General features: G+C 42.9%; 1 protein-coding gene across 1 annotated transcript; it reads left to right on the top strand.

Annotated features, from left to right (window-relative positions):
- The first annotated feature begins 158 nt into the window (after positions 1-158).
- nup37 (nucleoporin 37) lies at positions 159-17,344 on the top strand. Its single transcript, XM_075471514.1, has 10 exons — positions 159-253; positions 2,033-2,217; positions 2,301-2,422; positions 7,594-7,666; positions 7,908-8,002; positions 15,338-15,428; positions 16,325-16,500; positions 16,579-16,629; positions 16,784-16,877; positions 16,960-17,344. The coding sequence occupies exons 2-10, from the start codon at positions 2,062-2,064 to the stop codon at positions 17,071-17,073; spliced, it is 972 nt and encodes a 323-aa protein (XP_075327629.1). The 5' UTR covers positions 159-253; positions 2,033-2,061; the 3' UTR covers positions 17,074-17,344.
- Positions 17,345-20,776: the final 3,432 nt, after the last annotated feature.

Genomic DNA, 20,776 nt, shown 5'->3' with positions numbered 1-20,776 from the left:
TTTCTGACCCATCATTCAAAAATCATTATTTCTAACATATTAACAGCGACTAATATTAGAATGTGTGCTAAATTATTTATTACTATTTTGTTTCCATATGCTGTGAACTGTTTTCGATATTCTCATTTACATTTGTCCAATTCCCCCAGACTTTTTCACTGAGTGGTACATTCCGTGTCGTACCCGGAAAAGCATTAAACATATTTCAAACGCGCGGAGTGTTTGATTCAACGATTTCATTGAAAATAACGTGGTAATGTATTTTTGTCATTACAGTATTCAGGGTGGGAATAAAGACTTAAGAATTGGTTGCTACGATAGTATTTCGGGTGTTAAATGCGGAAAAAATGTCTAAGTTAAGCTTTGTTTTGCTAATTGAAAGCTAGCAGTACCCTCACGTTTTAGCTTCTTGTCAGGTGAAAACTTATGTTACTGTTAGGTTTCCGTCAAACATCTGGAGTAAAATGTGTGTTTTTACGTTTGCCGAATTGAAGAGTGACCAGTATAGTTTTCTGAAATCATCGCAAGTCTTTCGTACTAACTGTGCATGTGCTGTAAACTAGAACGATACGCAAACTACGCTTATATTGGAGCAAGATTTGGCTCTCAGTTTCACAAAACATTCTGACCAAAACCATAGTGTGTGCCTGGTTTCAAAGTGTCTGATGTAATTCTGTAAACGTGCTTTTCAGCTTCTGATTAAGTATTGTATTTGTGCTTCAGATTTATTTATGTATTTGTTTGTTTATGTGCCGTTGATTTAGAGAATTGTGAGAATTGTCACGGACTTAGTTAATTGATTCTTATCTTATAAATGTCAACCATTTTTATTACTTTATCTTTTTTGGGGTCCTGGTCAAGCATAAAAAAGGGACGATAGCTCAATATTTTAATAGTATATGGTGTATGGACCTATCAGTTCCTGGAGTAGTAAGAAATAGGCCAATGTAAGGATCTGTGCGACTTCAACATGAGTCAATTTGAACATTTGAACCGCAGCATCGAGCAGGGGACGAAAGTGTCCCTGTAAGATCAATCTGAGGATATGATAGATGATATCTTTTTATAGTTATATTAGAAACTTTATTGCCATCATACAATACATTGCAAGACAGCAATATAATGAAACCATAAAACCAAGTGCAGGTACAAAGTCATTCTTAATAATGATAAAAACATTAGGACATCTTGAAAGCTGCTACGAATAACATATATATTTTGAATGCAGTGTAATGCTATGGGCAGATGCTGATCATGATTTGGTCCTGACACTCATGTGGATATTGCATTGACGTGCTCATCCAGCAAAACAGCTAGTACCGTTACATGGACAGTTTAGTCGAGATACGATTACAGCTTGATTTGACCAGCATGCTTGCATATACATGCAAGAGAGCGGAATTGGGATATTGACTTCAATTTGTCTGACTCCACGATGCTGTGGAATGTGTGAGTTAAACGTTTAAGATATTGTGCCGCTTCTAACTTTCGGTGTGGGAGGTCATTGTACATGTAAATGTAGCTGAATAAACTGAACATCTGTTGTCTTTAAGTTACCTGAATGGTGAGTTTATCAGATGAAGCTGCAGTTATAGAATTGGGATTATTTTAGAGCAGCGCAGCCATCTGGAAATGCTTTAATTGACCACAAGTCGACACGCCAACTTAACGGGATGAAATTCAGCCACAATCGACACAATCGTATGATTTGCCATTTGACAAAGGAAACAAAAAAATCTGTGAATATTGGCAGCTTTATTGGGAAGTTGGCTGCATTAATATGCACTTGCTCACTGGACTCACATGAGAGTACAAGGTGTTCAATTGGCCTCTGGATTCCCTACATCTCGGTCTGATCTGGAATCTGATTTGTGGTGGCCCCACCTCACAACTTTCAGGGCGATTTGCTGGTTGTTTTTTTTATGCTTGATGTAAGTGGGCACCTTTCAATCAGACATAAGATGGTATTAATTTATCTTTCCTTGTAAACCTACCTCAACTGTCTTTCCACTCCTACACGGATGTATTACAGAGGAAGCCAGCTTTACCAGTACACACAACATGCAGGAGGACTCTACCCGCAGTCCCAGCTACACGGTCCCATGTGAGGACTACGTCCACGTGGTAGAATTCAGTCCTTTCGACTCTGGCACCCCTGCCTCTCTCCTGGCCTACGGTGGAAACCAATATGTGGTGGTGGCCACCTGTCTCTTCCAGGTCAGAGATTCAGCTTCACACAGCCTAGTTTAGCCACTACACAGTGTTTTCCTTCTTTCATGACCATAAATTTGCTCCCACAGGAGGAGGATATGGAGGTGGAGGGAATTGAATTCAGTGTTCTTCGGGCTTTTCATCATGAATTGCGTGTTGATGCTCTGGCGTGGAGCCCCGAGTCTCGGCTGGACAGAATACCAAATATCAGGTATCACCTTTTGACTTGATGTGATTTGATTATTTTACATATTTTGATTAGTAAGACGATACTATGTTATTATATTATTATGTGTTATTTAATCTCTTAACTTTAAAATGAGTGAAAAAGACCAAAGAAATCATAAAATAGGACTGATAGTTGGAAAAGAAAAATACTTATTTTGTTATGTGGCCCACACACGGTACGTATTCACTTCACAATGGTGTCAGGCTGTAGGGAAATGATATCCATGTGCAGGAGTACAGTTAAAGTTTATTTTTGCTGTAAGGTTAACCACAAGAGCACTTTGGCTTCTCAAGTGCTCCTCTGTTATTGCATTAGGGCAAATGTTTTGCTAGCAAGTGTCCAGTTAGGGTTGAAAGTTTGCTGTTAAAGCAACTTTTTATGTAAGAATCCATTTTATTTTTCAAAATCTGCGTACGCTTATTTTTCTTGGCCCAGAGTGCCATCCTTTCAGGCTGCAGTTGGGTTTAATTTTTTGATATATTCATTTATCTTTTTCTATGTGTTTGTCACGACAGGAGAGTAGCACTCTTGTGAGAAAAGAAAGTGCTTCCTCTTTGACTATTATGAAATGCATCAGAACATAATGAAATATCATTAGGTAGATACAACCTTGGATGAAGAATGAACCATATTGCACCATGTCATTATGTATTATGAAAAAACAGATCCAAAATTAATCTCTGACTCTACAGGCCTCAGTTAGCATGTTAAATGTTACAGTTCATGACACAATTAGCACAATTAGAAAAAGACTGAACTGTATGGCTCTTTTGGAAGGGCTGCAGGTGGAAGCCTCTTCTCTTTAAAAAGAACATGGCAGCACAGCTTAGTTTTGTAAAGTTGCATCAGGACAAACCACAAGACTTCTGGAACAATGTCCTTTGGACAGACTAGACCAAAGTGGAGAAGTTTGGCATAATGCACAGCAGCACGCTTGGAGGAAACCAAACACAGCATATCAGCTCAAACACCTCACACCAACTGTCAAACACAGTGGTGGAGGGCTGATGATTTGGGCTTGTTCTGCAGCCACAGGACCTGGGCACCTTCCAGAGTGAAATGTGAGGCCATCTGTCTGATAGCTAAAGCTCGGTAGAAACTGGTTCATGAAACAAAGCAATGATCCCAAACACAGCACCAAATCTACAACAGAATGTTGAAATAAAGAAGAATCAAGGTGTTGCAATGGTGTCAAAGTCCACACCTCAATCTGATTGAAATGCTGTGGTGGGACCGTAAGAGAGCTGTGCAAAAATGAATGCTGCAAACCTCCAAGATCTGAAGCAACGTTGTGAAGTGAAGTGGACGAAAATTCCTCTATAACAATATAGAGGAGGCTGATAACATCATACAGGTGGTTCTACAAGCTGCTGAGTCGTGGGGGCGGATGGCATTACAGACGGTCGTTCCTCCAGCTTGACCACTTGGATATCAGTGATTGTTAAATACTGCGTCTTTGAACGTAGGTCTGATTCGTCAGATCACTTTATTTTTAATTGGAATCTCTAATCAGAACAATTGTAATCAGCCTGAAATGTTTGTTCAAATAACTACAGCTCGTGGCTCCTTTTTCTTTCCCACGCTCATTGAAGCCCATCTATTTAAGATGCATTGACCTCTTTGGTGTGCTGTCTGTTTTTGAAAAAAGATGATGTGTACGGCGGGACATCTGAAGCTCAAGCACCTGTTGTTATGCAAGAAGTCATAAGACTGTTGTTGTAGGTTTAGAAGCTTTCAAGCCATGCTTCACTTCCATATTAGAAACCTGACATCTGTGTCTTTAACATAACAGGATGATTTTTCTGAGAAAGTACAGCAGTTGTGCTCTGAGAAAGTAGTCATCACCACCTCTTGCTGTCACATTGCAGCTACCTGGATGTGAGCCAAGTTGTTTCAGGTGGCTTTGGACTCGAGGGTAGTTGCCAAGCTGTAGATTGTTAGAAAGCAAAGAGTTTCCGCCTAATTGGAGCAGTGGATGGGAAGGCTCTGCAGTCCCCCTGGAGGTGTTTAGGCTTTGTGTAATTGAAAAGGAAAGGCAGCGATAATTCTTGGCCTTCTGTGGTTTACTCCACAGGACCCTCGAGCCAGCCCTGTGACGTGCGCACATGTTATTGCGCTGATGATTACCCACTCAGGTTCCATCCCTCCCTTCAGTCAGCACGTAGCTGTGCCTTCCAGGAAAAGTACAACGTTCTCACGAGCTTGAGGAGAGGAGAGGGGGCTTGAACTGCCACCACAGCAGCTTGTATTGAGAACAACCCTGAAGACTATTGAAACCACAGACTTCCACTGCACACACTCATTTTTCAACCTTGGCTGTCACGTAGTAAATACAGTGGCCAAAACGCCAGACAACAGGCTTTTATTAGAGAGTTTACACTAAGGAAAGGAGAGAAAATGATGGGGATGACATGAAAGAAAGCGCTCGAGCTTGACTTTGAACTGGGATGGTACAGTTCATGGTCTGGGGACTGTATCCCAGGATGCCCAAAGATATGATTACAAGGTGCATTACAGGGAAAACAAGAATCGATACTGATCGATACTGCCTTGAAATACATGAAGTAATTTGCCTCTCTGTAGCTGTCTGATGGAGTAACGACCCAAACCATATCGCTACAATGTCCCTGACCCAAAGAAGACTGTTATCTCCAAGGGATCTTCCAGCTCAAGAGCATGTTATTTCAGCACTGACTTACAGTAAAATCTAACAGGACAACTTTGTTCCTATCATTGTTCACGGTATAAAACATGTTACGAGCCAACGACAAATCTTAAAGGATAACTGCGGTATTTTCAACATTAAGCCTCTTTTCTGAGTCATCTGCAATGTTTTAGAACCCCCCTCACTGCTTTTTTGATGTTTACTGCTGTCTCCGGTATTTGTCTAATTTTGATTTATCTCAACCTGCTTCAGAATGGCAAGTCAGAAAAGAGGCTTAATGTTGAAAATACCGCAGTTATCCTTTAAGCGATCTTTTGAAGATTAGCAAAAAAAAAATGAAAATGTAAATCATACACCTTTTCTGTTAAATTCGTCAGCATGGTGTTGCCAGATAGTGGTGGTGTAGGCCGTGTTGCTAGTGGTTTTAATTCAGTAGACTAACTAGTAGTTGTCTTTCCTGGAAACAAACCTTGCAAACAAAAGCAACACCTGCGGTGGACATCAACAAAAGGAAAATAGAGAGAGCCCTCAGCTGGGGATTACTTTTGATCTCTGGGTATATATGGAAAACATTTTTCCAAGGTGCAACATCTTATTATTATTTTCTACTATTACAACATGCTATCACTAGCCCCTTTCACACTGCGACCCGCTACCTTAGCGGGTCCAAATTGCACCTTCGACCCGCGTCGAGCAATGTGAACACTTGGCGTGTCAGGGTGACCCGTGTCGCCTGAAGCCGAGTTCAGGGGGCGTTGCCTAGTGGCAGAGCGTCACACGAAACACATAAAATGCTGGGCGTGTACAATGACGTAGACACAAGCCACGCGTCGGAGGTAGGGTTAAATACACCTGTCTGCATCAAATTTTTCAAACAAACGATGGCGGGACACCTTGAGAACTCGTTTTTGCAATTGTATATGCAGTTCATGGAGATGTTACTTTACGGTGCGTCTTGCTGCGTGGGAAACCGCGCTCTCCCATCTTTCTCGCCAGCCCTTCTAGCAGAGGTCCATCCTTCACCGTCCCCGACATGTGGCGGTAAATAACGTCCTCTGCTCGGGGGCTGAGGAGCTCGCGGACCTCCTTGTCTCACCAGTTGGCCATCTTCAAAAATGTCTCGAACTTGATGTTGGCTAAAACAGAGTAAAACTTGTCCTCACCTGTCGCTGTTGTTCTGAATCAGCTGTCCATTCTGTCTTTTAAACTCCTCATGTCACGCCTACGTCCGACCCGCGTCGATTGCGTTCACACCAAACTCGGCTCGGCAAAAAGACTAGGGTCCGACGCGGGTCGAAAGGCGAGTCGAGTTGACACGGCAGCCCGGGTCGGCAGTGTGAACGCAACAGCGGACACGCTAAATTCGTGAATTAAACGCGGGTTATTCGGCAGTGTGAAAGGGGCTACAGGGTACTCAACCTCAACAGGCTTCTGGAAGCTGGTCAATCAGAAGACAGTAGGCCTTAAAGAGACAGGAGCTAAAAATGGCTCGTTTCAAATGGAGACAAACCGAGTGACTAATAAGGGCCAATGTAAGATATTCGTTTTCATTTTTTTTAGACCATAAGTCAGGCAAAAAGAGTTTATTGGAGTCCCTGAGTAAAAATATTGTTTAAATAAGTTTTCTTTAAGTAAAATGTCAAAGAAAAAATGTCTTCTAATATCCCCCAATAAACATTTCGAAGTATTTCAGTGAGTGCCTTTAAAGGGTTAAAGATGTTCCCATTTCCCAAAATCTTTTTTATAAAAGTACAAAGACCATGGAGTTAGAATGATAGCAGCTTGGTAAGTACTTGTCTCTTTTTTATATATTTATATAAAAACAAAGCCTAAATTTACTGGTGCAGAAAATCTGTAGTGTTTTCCTTTTTCAAACGAAAATTACCTTGACGTTAAACTTAAAAAATGTACAAAGAGGTGGTGTGTGTTTCATGTTTTAAAACAAACACTAGTTAGTAGGGTTACAGGACCTGTCCCAATATTATCTAATCTACTGTAGCAGCAAAGCCCTGAAGCACGTTAAGGGTGTTTGTAGTGACATCATGCCAAATTCATCTGTGCCTGCGACGGAAAATGTGTGAACCGCTGTCTGTTTATTCTGGTGATATGTGTGTGTTTTTCTTGTCATAAGTGAGTTAGTGTAATTGTGTGAATAATTGCAGGAGCTGGTATATACTTGGACTGATTAGAGGGAAAGTCCTCTGCCTGACTCTGCACAGGTTTTTTGAACAAAGACGCACATGGCGTGAGCAATCTTGTTTTTCTCTGTGTTTATCTTTGCTCGCAATTAGAATCTCCCTGGCAGCGTTTCCACTGATCATATTCCAGCTTTCTGCCACACACACACTCTCATCCAGAGGTGTCAGTCTAGGCGGTTGCGGGCATGTATGTAGACAGAGGTGGTGTCTGTTATTGGTATGTTTTTATGTTCCCTCCTTGTTTATTGAGTTAAACTTTTGTCTTTCTTCTCCTCTTCCTCTCTTTGCAGTTTTTGCACCGCGGCAGCTGACAGAAAACTACGGCTGCTGACTTCTGATCTTCAGGAGAGGAGTGAAGTCAAGGTAGTGCAACATCTGGAGCACATTGGCCAGAACTGTGCTTGTCATTTGGCATCAAGCTTTTCTACTTAGTGCTGACATTTGGTACTTAGCGATGCAGGAAATGTAGCCGCACATACAGAAAGTAGAGCTGCAGCCTGTGTAGTAAAGCAAAGTTTGCTCAAAAACATTTGTGAAAACAACTTTACTGATGGTGGGTTATCTGTTTTTGTTTGCTAATGATATTAACCATGCTGTCGCCTAGGTGATGGAGGGCCATACCAGCTACATTAACCATTTGGTGTTTGAGCCCACAGAAGGGAAACAAATTGCTTCCGTCAGTGATGACCACACTTGCAGGTCCAATCCGTTTTATTTCTGTGTGTGTGTGTGTGTGTGTGTGTAATGCATGTTTTCCCAGCTTCTGATTTTCAGTTCTGTTCTCTGTTAATGGTGCAGAAAGTCTTGCCAGTGTTTCCACAGTGAAACATGACGCTAAGCACAACATGCTCCAATGTGACTGTGCATAAGCACAGAGCTGCTTTGTAGCTTTTTTAGCTAATTGGTTAAATATGGAAATCCAATTAGCTGCAGAAAGATTTTCCTCTCTTAAGGGGGGGCTGTAACAAGCTTCCCAAATTTTCCTTTTCAATTAAGACTAGTGCTGGGAAAAAGTGTGTCAGTAGTCAGGGTCAATGGCAGGACAGCCTGTGTACATGACACTGGTCCTTTTAGCTGTATGTTTAAGCCTTGTAGCTACTAGTCTTAGCTGTTATTCTTTATCATTCTTTTTCGCTATCCTTTTACTATTTCAGCCATATCTCGCATGACTTCAGTTTTAAACATTTTTCCCAACAGCAGCTCTTTAACACTAGTAATCAGATCGTGTTGCACTATATGGATCTGTCCTTATAAATGTAATGTGGAGTGATCATGTAAACTTTTTAAGATAATTCTGATTATATTAAGATCGAAACCATAAGTTAAAGGCAGTTGAAGTACAGGGCCGCAACTGATAGCTATCAACCTGATGTTTAGAGTTTTTGCTAACAATCATATAAAGCTGGAAACATCAGCGAGTACTTACTGTTTGTTGGATTATACCGAAAGACTGAAATAAGCAGTTGGATGGAGTTTTTAGTTCCACTGTGTAGAATGTGGCAGCATCTGTTGAAAAGCAAAGAAATTAAGAATCCCAATGCATAAATCTTATGTTTATGCACTGCAGACATTATTTACTCGATGTAATAACCAGGTTTCTTTTTTCTTTTTTTTTTTTTAACCAATTCATACCAAAATTTGTGACCTTTCTGACTTCCAAAGAATTCCAGCGTTTAAGCCCAAGTGGTTTGGGCCTCTGAAACAAAGCTGCTCAGTTGTTAAATATTTCCAAGGGAACTGTGTCTGACGTCATGCCAGTCCACTAAAAACAAGGAAGGAAAAAGGAAAAAAAGCTCTGGGAAGCGTAACTCTGTGACAGAGACTGCAAAGCATTAAAACGTCTTGATTCGAGAAATCACAGAACTGCAGTTAATAAAGAGACTGCAGAGTTAAAGCCATATCGTTTTAAAACAAAAACAAAACAGTGCGTCGAGAGCTCAGCACAGCTGTATAGAATGAAAGGCCTCCCGGTTTCAAACCTTTTCCATAAAATTTTCACGCTATTCTCCTTGTTCAGAACCAATTTGCATCTGGAGAACGCCCAAAAGAAGCCTCTGATCCCGATTGACTGACAGCGAAGCACGGAGGTGGTTCTGTGATAGTTTGGGTGGCTGTATCGGGCGATACTTTTGATCTTGAAGCAGCTGGAGCACTGGAGGGTCTGCAGGGCTGAACATCTCCCTGAACGCTCTGAAATGAGTCCTACAGAAAATTCTCCCTTTGTTAGCCTTGAACACACCTGGAACGGGGATACTTCTATAGTATCACTTGCACAAGACTGTGATATTCACTGTGCTGTTTCCTTTGTGTCATACACTGACTTCTCCCTACAGCACGGCTGTCAAGGTTGAGTTGTGATGGGATCCTGTTTGGTGCTCGTGGTGAAAAGATATGTTAATAGTGGACTGAGACAAATATATTACAACATGAGGGATAAAGCTGGTTTATCATAAACAGTGGTTTCAAATGGAGATGTAGGCCGGCTATTGTCCAGTCAGCCAGAGTAAGTGAACACGGACCCGAAACGGGTGAAAAAAAGATGACAGAAACTGTTGATTTTTAAATCTCCCACCAGCTAAGAGGTCCAAGTGGCAGTTGAGGTTGCTACGGGGACGTTAGGTGAAGAAAATTCACAAAAGAAACAACTACTGCTATTTAAGGAAAAACTGTAACTTCTCCGGTCACTGTTTTGTGACATTCCTGCACACGTCGGTCTGGCCGTAGGGCGAGTTGAAAGCGATCACTTTCGGTTCATGGGTGCAGATGGGCGTATTCTGGTCATTTTCGAAGCTTCTAGCACCACTCTACTGAAAAGTCTGCTTTGACAGTTGCATCAGAGTTGCATAAGAAAGGAAGCAAATTTTTTCTTTGTTTCGATGAGAAAATAATGCCTCAGGAGTGAAAATTGTGGGTGCTGCAGCAAGTTTAAAGAAATAAAAAAAAGAATGTTATTATTCAGCCTTTCTCGCTCTGTTGAATGTCAGTTACACTCTAGCCCTAAACATTCCCCCCCATTTATTACATGGGGATTTTTTTTTTCCAATAAACGATAGATTTATTTATTTATTTATTTATTTTTAAAGTGGTACAACACGTGTCTCAGAAAAGTCACGTGAAAAGAGTTTGTTGTTTTAGCACTTTCACCACATTTCTACGTGGAACGGTTCAGACTGGTCGGTGGGCAATTATCGAGGGGAAAAAAGGGTTTTGGGGTTGTTTTTTCTCTCTCGTTAGAATAGCATATAGTGGGGTTGAGCTTTGAAGCTGTCCTGCCAATTACATGAAAATAATCTATTGGACCTACTTGTAGGCTGATTTATCTGTTGAAAGTCTATTAAAATGTCTTTGGTTGTTGTTAATGTTACTCTCTCTGCTGAATAATGACATTTTTGAACAAATAAAACAAGAGGATGACCGTTTTAAAATCATTCTCAATTTGCCTGTATAGGTAATGCATGTGAAATGGAAGCCTCCGCAGCCCGGAAGCCACAGAAAACACCTTCACTTTGTTGATGATTCAGATTTATTTGACAACAGGCCATTAGTTTCTCATGACGAAACCCTTTGACAGCCATCGGCGGGATGATCGTCTTTTCCGTCCATGTCTAGGATCACACGGGGTTGAACAAGTCTCCTCCACTCCCATCTACTGTCCTCTTCTCCTCCCTCCCTCTCACCGGCCAGAGAAAACAAGAGTGCGCTCCATCTGCTGAAAGATTTAAATTCTGTCATGTTGAGAAAATATGGGACGCGGGAGGAAGACAGAGGCGGAACAAGGGATAGATCAAGTTAAGAGGAGAAGACCTTCCAGTCAGCCCACACAAACTGAGCCTCGATGTGAGAGGAGGGAAGTGGTCCCGCAGAAAGGGAGGGAGGTTTATGTCAGCATGTATAGGTTCATGACCTCTCCATCACACTGTTGGTTTTGGCAGGCGCGTCTCCTCTATAAGTTTGCTTTGTTTTGTCATCGCTGTCCCCTGCAGCTGAGGGACCTCTTCTGCTGCCAGTGCGCAACCTGACGCCACGATATCTAGGTGGGGAACCAGACTCTACTTCCTCAGGATTCATGTAGTCTAAACAGCTCAGTGGGTCAGTATAGATTGAGCGGTGTGGAGTTGGTGGAGGAATGTGCCACCTAGAGGTCACAAGGGCACACTGCAGGCTCCTGAGAGGATTTGGAGTTGACAGAGTTCGCAGCTGAACTCAGAATAGCACTCACCTGCTGCCGCCGCTGCGTTATGTATATGGTTTAAAACATTTTGTCCTTCGCTCAGTGATAATCCGTTTGTTTAGTTTTTCTATATTGTGTAAGGGAAGCAAATAAGAGCAGTGTGAGCAGGCCCCTCTAAGAACTAAACCCGTTATATTCTAAATGTGCTCATCTCAGATTGTTATTCTGTGGTGGATGTTGGTTTGGCATTGGTGTCAGTGTCATGCTGTTGTAATATGCTCAGAATGAGGTTAGACATAGTCTTCCTCAAATAAGTGCAAAGAAATTCCTACTTATTAAACATGCACGTCAGTCATATACGCATTCGTAAGTAATCCACTGCTGATTAATCCCACATACTCCTAAACGCCTCGCTTGTGTTCCTTTTGCATTCAGAAATGCCGTCAATTAACCATAGATGGAAACAAGTCATCACTTTAAACACCACATGGAAATTGCTTGTGTTCCTCTTCAAAATATTGGTCAAGAGACTGAAAAGAAGAAACTTTACTTTTGTTTTGCGTCCTGAGTGATGCAGCCGGACTCGGTGACGGTTAGAAGGCGCCTGATCTGTCTCCTATCTCACACTGGAAAGTGTCAAAAGCCCCGGGGCAGACAAAAGCTGCGATATGCACCGAAGGACCATTTTATCGCCGCAGCACGGGTTTCAAATCATGGTCTCAATCTAACATTATCTCTTTTGGGAAGCGGCATCTGCTCCGAATCTTCTTTGCGCGCTCACTAAGTAGATCAGAGCGGAAAATCTTCTCATAACGCCAGATCAGCCGTGATACGTTTTCAAATATCTGTCTGTCACTGGGTCTTTTGTAAGTTAGGTTGCATGTCTGTTTCGAACTAAACACAATTACCAAATGAGTACTTACGAATTTGAGGAAATAAAGAACATATGTGGATGTTGAGGTTACGTGCCGTGATGCCATCAATGCTTTCTGTTTGCAGTTTCCCTGTTTATTCGGTGAGATTCTGTGCATGAGCATGGCCAGAGCTGCGTGTTGGTACTGTACAAGTTGGTAAATTCCACAGTTAAGTGTGGGAGTGCTCTTTCACACTCATTACACATACATCTGTGCGTCGGCACGGTTAACAAATGATTGTCTTGCTGAAATAAGCAACATATTTGAAAAAGACGGCAGCATATGTTGCTCCGAATCTTGTATGCGTTGTTCAGAAGTAGCGGGGCCTCCATAGATGTGCAGGTCACCCGTAATGTGCACCTCTGTACCATTACAGATGTGGGCTTTTGAACTGCCAACAAGCTGAATGGTTCTTCTGCTCTTTAGCACGGAGGATGAAACGTTCATGATTTTTTTTTGCAGCGATTTCTAAGCTGAAGCTCACAGCCTCGTTTCCAGTTTACAGAGACTGGATTTCTGGGTTGTCTGGATATTTTAATGATGCTTTTCCCATTGAGAAACACTATTCTTTCCAAGAGAGAAAACTAAACAATTGGTCTTCATTTCTGAAAGAATCCCTCTCTCAGAGGATCTTTTTACCACATCTGTGGAGTCAGCCTTTTGCTGTCCATTTGACTGATGATTTATTTACTTTTTCTTGTTCCTTTCTGAAGCTTCCCTTTTAAATTCGGCTGTCTCTATTAACAATTTAGCCATCCTGATAAATAATTCATTCAACTCCTTACTTTTTTTTACCTTTAACTGCTCAAACCCCACATTTATTAGTTTTTCACTTTCAAAAATCTGATTTAAAAAAACACTCGGTGCAGATGTTTTTGCTAACTTGGAGCTCAAATGATTTCCGTTTGTCTCAAAAGTGAAAGTGTTTCGGAGCTCAATGAAATCCCGCTCAGGTCCTGTGTGAATAGATGCCGACGCAGACATCGCACACCTCAACCAGGATGACCGAGCCAGGCACTGGGAGGGGTTTATATTTGCTCGACTCTTCCAGTTCTCTCCCTCCAGAGAGCTACCTTCGATTATTTACTCTGCTCTCTACAAGGATCACATCACGCAGTGCTAACGGCGTTTCCCGTTTCCTCCACTTATGGGAAACGCCGAGAAACCGTAGCGCTCTGCCCTGCTATTTTCTCATGTTGATAACACAACACGGGACTTCAGATGCCCTTTTCAACCCTGTTGTACATGGAAACAGACTGCTGTTGCTTGATGTAGTGTTATGCGTTTACACAGTGTTTTATCAGTCGCGGTCACGCATGTTTTCGTGTCTCATGTCTTTCACATCATTCGGCAAGGGTTTTGTTGTTTTTGGGAAGCCGGCGCTCTCCATTTGCAGGGCACAGTGGTTGACCACAGTTTGGCCGTTGGTGGCGTAGCGTGCAACTGAGCTCTTGCTTGGCCAGTGGTCTGAGAGAACAGGGTTTAGTCCTTGTTTTCCTGATGTGGTCTGGGGGTTTTCTTCTCAGCCTCACTCATGCTCCACAATGGAGGCTCTGGCTGAGTCCTGACATGGGCAACAGAAAGAAGCCCAGAGTTTTGACAGGACTCTATCCTGCCGCAGGGGATATGAGGCAGGAAAAGTTGAGCGTTTGCTGTGGTCTTCATCTGAGACGGGGCATATCCTCCCTCACACCGTACCACTGAGGACATCAATCTCCTCAACAACACACTTGACATTTAGATGGTCTTTGGAGGTACTTTTTGGGCTTTATTACACTGCATGACCTCATCAGTCAGCACCTTCCCATGCCTCACAAGCGTTTGTTTTATATTCCCAGAAACACTTGCAGCCTCCCTTATGCCCCCGTCCCCCACCTTTTCTCCTAATTCAGGGACCGTTGAGACTTTTTGAAGTATAGATGAAGGTCGCAGGAACTCCAGCTGTCTGCATCCAAGTGATTCGTCACACCCCTGTTGTTTCTGAGCTCCTTTTGCTATTATTTAGATGTTAGTCACCACCTTTTTAATAAAGAGTGGCCAGACTGGGCTTCAAGAGTGCTTCTGTTTCCTTTGCAGAAAGCAGGATGCAGTTGAACGTATCTCCACTGCTGATTTGCTCTCTGTTCACCAGCAGGCCCCACGCGGCGAAACAACTGCTGCAGTGCGAGTGAAGAGTGAACGCTGCCCCTGCTACCTTTGCTCATTGTGATGTGAGAATGGCGTTTTCCCTGTAAGAGGGTTCCAGGCGAAAGTCTGTCTGTGCTCACAGCTAAAGGCCCTGGATGTGAGAAAAGAGCTCTTTCCCCTGGAAAAACTACAAGACTCTGTCCATCATTTGCACACACAACACAAACAGCAGGAGTTTGATGAATTAGGAGCAACATGAAGTTGAACGTGAGCCATCGTTGCACCATCGCGTGCTGTGAAAGCCATTTACGTCTTGTATTGAGCTGCAAAAGTGGAGTTTAATTGTTTCTTCAGATGTTTATTCTGAAGGATACTCAGGCATAGTGTATGTGGACATGAAAACTTGTGGGATTATATCTGTATGGGTCAAGGAGTTGTGTTTCATGGTTGCTAACAAAGAAACCTTTGGGAGGCGAATTCTTTCAAGTGTTATGTAAGGAGCTACGGGTGGTTCAAAATCCAATGCTATTTTTAGCAGTTTGCTCTTAAAAAAAAACGTATTTTTTGATAATTAAAAGGTAGCGGATTTTGGTTTTGGATCTTGTGCCAGTAGCGGTTCACATACCAAGCAGAATCCATCCGTAACATTACTAATTAGTAATTACTGAGACAGCTGAGCAGGCTTTTGTGATGAATTCTCATGGAACTTAAAATGAAAACACGTTAGCTCCAATAAAAACTGCAGTCAAAGTAGATCAAACAAAGGGGAGGTGGATGTATTTGAATGGTGTTAATTTTACTCCTTGTGTGTCCTATTTACAGGGTGTGGGACCTAGACGGAAATGAAAACTTTGTTCTCAGACTTCGCTCTCCTGGCGTCAGTGTGTGCTGGCACCCGGAGGAAGTCTTTAAGGTACGAGAGGCTCGTCTCCATATTTATTCAGACTCATCCAGACTTACAGTGATGTGGATGTGCAAGTGTTCCAGCTTTAAAATTTGAAATAGAGCATCACTGCCTGAGGTCAGTCCAGCTCTCGGACTCTTCTACTGTGAAGCCATGCTGTTATGATAGAACAGATTTTTTTAATTGAGTGCTGCTAACAAGCCGGATGGTCCCCCTCCTCTTTAGTCCAGAGGACGCAGCGCTCATCATTTCCAGAATGATTTTCAAAGTCTTCACAGTTTTAGCCAGAGTAGCATTATTTTAAAATGGCAACAAAGTTTTAGATCCACTTTTTTGCTGATATCTGAACCCTGTCTATCTTTACTTCAGAGAGACTGCCTCCCCAGAATTTCTTTTTTTAATACCCAATAATGTTACTAACCAATTCACCTAATTAGCTGCAACAAGTTTCTCCAGCTGTTTCCTTTAGCCCCCCACTTACTTTTACAGCCTTTCATTGCCCCCTTCCCAACTTTTTTGAGACATGTTGCTGCCATCAAATTCAAGACGAGCTCCTATTTTACGTAAAATAGTCAAATGTCTCACATCATCGACATTTGATACATTTTTTTTTTATGTTCTCTTGTGAAATAAATGTTCATTTATGAGATTCACAACTTTTTTGGAATTACAGCTTCTAAATGACTTGATGTCAATGGCATAAATAAATATTGTAATATTATGATAATATTACAACCATCATGGAGCTGAGATTTATTGGTTATTAGACCTCCATTGGCTTTAGCTCATTGATAGTCATCAGTTGATAGTGTCCAGTATTTCCACTTTTTTTCCACCTTTGCCACCTTTGTTGAACTTTGTACCAACGTTTCGGCCCTTCTGACTCGCACCTCCTTTCTCTTCAGTTAATGGTGGCAGAGAAGAAGGGGACAATTCGCTTTTACGACCTGGTCACCCAGCAGGCCATCCTGTCGCTGGACTGCGGACCGCTCATGTCGGCCGACTGGTGCCTCACCAACACGATCAAAGTCGGCGCAGTGGCGGGCAACGACTGGCTCATCTGGGACATAACTCGCTCCAGGTGGGAATCTGTGTGGCACTGATGCAGCTTGAGGTGTCCATGTGGGATAGGTCGAAATCATGTTTTTGTTGTTTGCAGTTACGCACAAGAGAAAAGACCCGCCCACAAAGACAAAGCTCGGCTATTCAAGTAAGGAACTTCTGTTGTATGCCTGGCAAATCTGCCTGTACAGCCTGTTTGTTAAAGTAAAACAATAGTCATGATAAACAACCTGTGTGTGCGAAACCAGTTCGTACGTCTCGTATCTTAAAGCTTACTCTTCAGATAATGTTGTTCTCTTCAGGTGGTCTCGGGCCAATGAAAACCTCTTCGCTACCACTGGATGTCCAGGAAAGATCAGTTGTCAGTTAATCATCCACCATCTCGGCCACCCGCAGGTCAGCCCGCACTTCTCAAAGTCCAGATCGTGACCTTTTCTGCGTTCCGTGCCGCTCACGCACATGTCTAATGTTGTTACAGCCTGTGATGGTCGGATCAGCCCCCGTCGGATCGGGCCTCAGTTGGCACCGGACGCTGCCGCTCTGTGTGGTTGGCGGTGACAGGAAACTGTGCTTTTGGATGACTGAAATGTAGCAGCGCTTTGGATGGACGTCTCCTCTCCGTTCTAGTGAATTTTCAATAAAATATTTTTCCGAGTATTTACGAGTTCGTGTTGGAATCTGATGGGAATGACTGCATGCTTGAGATGGTTTCGGATTACTCCTTCAGGTCAGCGACATCATTTCTCATTTCTCTGAAGTAATGTCAGCTGTCTGTTATGTCCTGCCAGGAGAGCTGGAGCTCAAAGAAATGCGAGGAGCCATCGGTGCCAGCTCTCCACTTCACCAGTCGACTTGATCTTCGTGCTGCAGGTGTTTTCTCTCCTCTGTTTCTCTCACTATCAATGATCTATGTACGGCTTCCTCTGTCTAATCCAGAGAAGGGCAGGGTGGGGGGCAGGCCTTGCAGACTGAGCAGACAGTGAGATTGCAGGTAGTGGGAGAAGAGACGCGCCTTACCTTATTATCAACGCTCTACAGACCAAACAGGGAAGCGAAGCGGTATCTTGGCAGGGATTTTCGGTGCCCTCAAGTCAAACCTGGACTCATTGTACTGTCACAGGAAGGCCATGTGTCAGAAACCACCCTCTTGGTTTTCAAAGCAGTCAGACTGTGTGCCAGCTAAGCTGCAAAGAGTGCTCATTTAATTAACTTGATCATGAATCATGCAAGGTGACAGCTGATCGCTTGTTTCCACAGATGTGCAGGATCAATGTGTTGTCCAACAGGGCAGCTTATTGTACCTCCCTCAGCTGAAACACTAGGTAGTATTGTGTCTGCATGACAGCACGGAGCAGGCAGAGGCCGCAGAGAACGCCACTCTTTCAAACCAGTTCATCAGCCTCATATATTTCTTGGACGGGACACGCTCACCACTATCCACAAAGCATACCGTGCTACTGCTCTCCTCGTCCGCCCTTTTGTTTGAACAAGTCCAATGTGGTCTCCGCTCTCTCCATTTGCTGTGCTGCAGATGCAGGTGGTGCTGGATTAGCTGCATTTAAGATGTCAGAGCAGGAGGCTGCCATTTTCAGCTGTGCAGTCTCCAAAGAGCATAAAAGAAGCCATAGAGGGAATCCATGTTTCCCCTGAAACACGAGTCACGAATCTCAGAGGCTCTTCTAATCCAGTGACTCAAGGGCACCATCTGATGGCTGGCAAACAGAACAGCACCGTGCTCCCTCCAACATGTGATCCATCTTGGACATCAAACAATATCACCACTTTCCTGGAAGCACGTCCTCAGATGTCACTGCCCGCGTGCCTCCGAGTTACCTTTGATGTAACCTCAATGAGGCTTTTGTGCCTCACAAGCGATTCGTTCCCTCGTGCTGGCGTGCGCACTAATAACAAACTGTGAAATGGATGAAAGCGAAATCAGACCGCCTTAAAATCCTCACCAACTTTCTCTTAATCTCCCCCTCAGATAATTCTTCTGCGGCCCTGCCAACTTTAAGCCCAGGCTCAGCGAAAAGGGAGCAAACAAAAATAACGAGGAGCATGATATGAGGGGAAACAAAGGGAAGAGATTAGAGCTCTTTGAGGCTCTTTGTTTGATTTAATCTCACGGCTGGTTTGTTTGCGATGCTTTCCCAGAATGAAACGATTTGCGTGTATCTTGATAAGAGGAAGAGAGCCATTGTTTTTCGATGGAGTTTACGTCATGCACTTTGTAGCAGCTGTGTGGCAACTTTCTACCCTTCTCAGATGGGATATACTTACACTTGTTGCCTATGTTAATGGACAATGCATACTTTTCAGTTTTAGGCAAAAAGTGACACCTGTTCCTTTTTTTTCCCTTTCAAAGAATGCTCCTCTTTTCATTCAGTGTGTTTTACTGATCGTTTTACAGATACTGTTCATCAGCTGCGGATGTTGGTTTTTTTTAAGGCCTGACAGTATTTCTTCTCTTGTCTTCCATTTGTCCAGTTTACTCAAAATCTTTAAGGACACACTGCGCACCATTCTGGGATTTGCCAAACATTCACTTAATGGCTCTTTGGAAATCAGCTTTGTGGTGCAAAACTACCATCCGATGCCTGTCAAAGTGTGTTATCTTTGTTATTTCTTGGAGAGGAAATTAGAACAAATTGTCTTTGTGACAAAATGCATCTTGAAATTGGTTCATGTAGACACAAAAGTGGCTCATCCCTTGAGTTAAGTGTCATTTTGTATACTTTAAAGATTTATAGATCAATGTTAAGTGGCTTAACAAACAAAATAAAAAAAAGTACAAGGACTGCACTGAAAATAAGCGAAAAAGCAGCCAGTTTCAGGCATGAAAAACTCTGAAAGACCTTCAGAAACGCCCGGAGAACCATATCTCAACACCGCTTGAAAAGGTTACATGTCTGGCTGTTTGGAAGCAAAATATGAAGAACCAACAGGTGAATCGCAGCGTTTGCTCAGTGCCGTAATATTAGATAACATTTCCGTTTTTGATTATATGTTGTGAAACCTTTGCCGGCTGTGACTGCCTGATGTCTGGCACCCACGGACATCAGCAAAGAATGGATTTCCTCCTTTGACCCATTACATAAAGCAAACGGACGCAGTCGGCGAAAAGGGGCTCTCACCTGCCTGAAACCTGCCCGTGGCTGCCACTCTTAATATGCTAAGATGGCTGAATTGATTTTCTTGTGATCTCGGGATTCTCAGAAGAACTCGGATGCTTGGTGAAATGAGGCTTTCGCTGCTGCTGTCCTTAGATGATCATTCTGGATCGCATCATTCAAATAGTTTGGAAATGGACTTATAACCCCTTCCCAGATTGATGGGCAGCAACAATTACTCTGCTACGATCATTTCTGATGTCTTTCCTCCTTGGCACTGTGTTAACACACACCTGAATGCTCCAGTACAACAAACTGGCCAAACTTCAGCTTTTAAAGAGGTGCTCACACCTGCTGATGATGATAATAAAGTGGATGTACTTTGCATAGCTTTGTGTTTGTTGCATTACAAATGGTGTCACATGTCATGTGTTGTTGTTCATCTGAAGTTTTATGTGCAGATTGTTTTTTTTATCATGTCCTGAGAATGTTCTTTTTCATTTGTTGTATAAGCAGAGGAAACAACGAGCCTGGCTTTGCACTTCTGCTAACATGACATTTCTCTCAGCTCCCTGCATCACTTCTGATCAGAGCCTTACCCCTGGATGAGATTCCTCTGCACTCACAATCTTCCAGGTTTCTTTCACCTGGAGAAGTCAACATAACCTGCACGCTTCCTTTGGCCTCAGATCAAAGCACGTGGCCCAGCTGGACGAACTGGATAACCTTATTTTCTGTCCAGTTCTTTCCCATATTCTTGTTTTTTCTGTGTAACTCATTTCAGTGTCCCCATTAGCAGTGAGAACCATTCTGCTGTTGTTTATATATAACCTCTGTATTAAGTTTGGACTTTTAAGATGCACCCAGAGCTCCACCCAATCATAGCTGCCTTCTGAAGTAGCCAACTAATTGCACAAACTTTGAGTTGAGGACGGTAGAGGAGTTATCAGGACATTTGTGAAAACTTTGGCTCTGCTTTCATGGGCTGTAGTTGATCCCTAAAGCAGAGTATCATTCTCAGGCGTGAGGCCAGAGTGAACCTGATGACCTTGCCTTGAGCCCGGGCTCCTCCGGAGGAGGCATCTGATCCAGTTTTAAGGATGGGACGGCCCTGACGTCAATAAAGAGAACGCTTTTGCTTGGATTCAGGATGATGCAACGTTTGAGATTTGCGGTGCGAGTGCA

This window comes from Odontesthes bonariensis, chromosome 8 (genome assembly GCF_027942865.1).
Source record: "Odontesthes bonariensis isolate fOdoBon6 chromosome 8, fOdoBon6.hap1, whole genome shotgun sequence".
Lineage (NCBI taxonomy): Eukaryota > Metazoa > Chordata > Actinopteri > Atheriniformes > Atherinopsidae > Odontesthes > Odontesthes bonariensis.
Note: the sequence above shows the minus strand (reverse complement) of the source record. Positions and strands in the feature narration are given on the sequence as shown.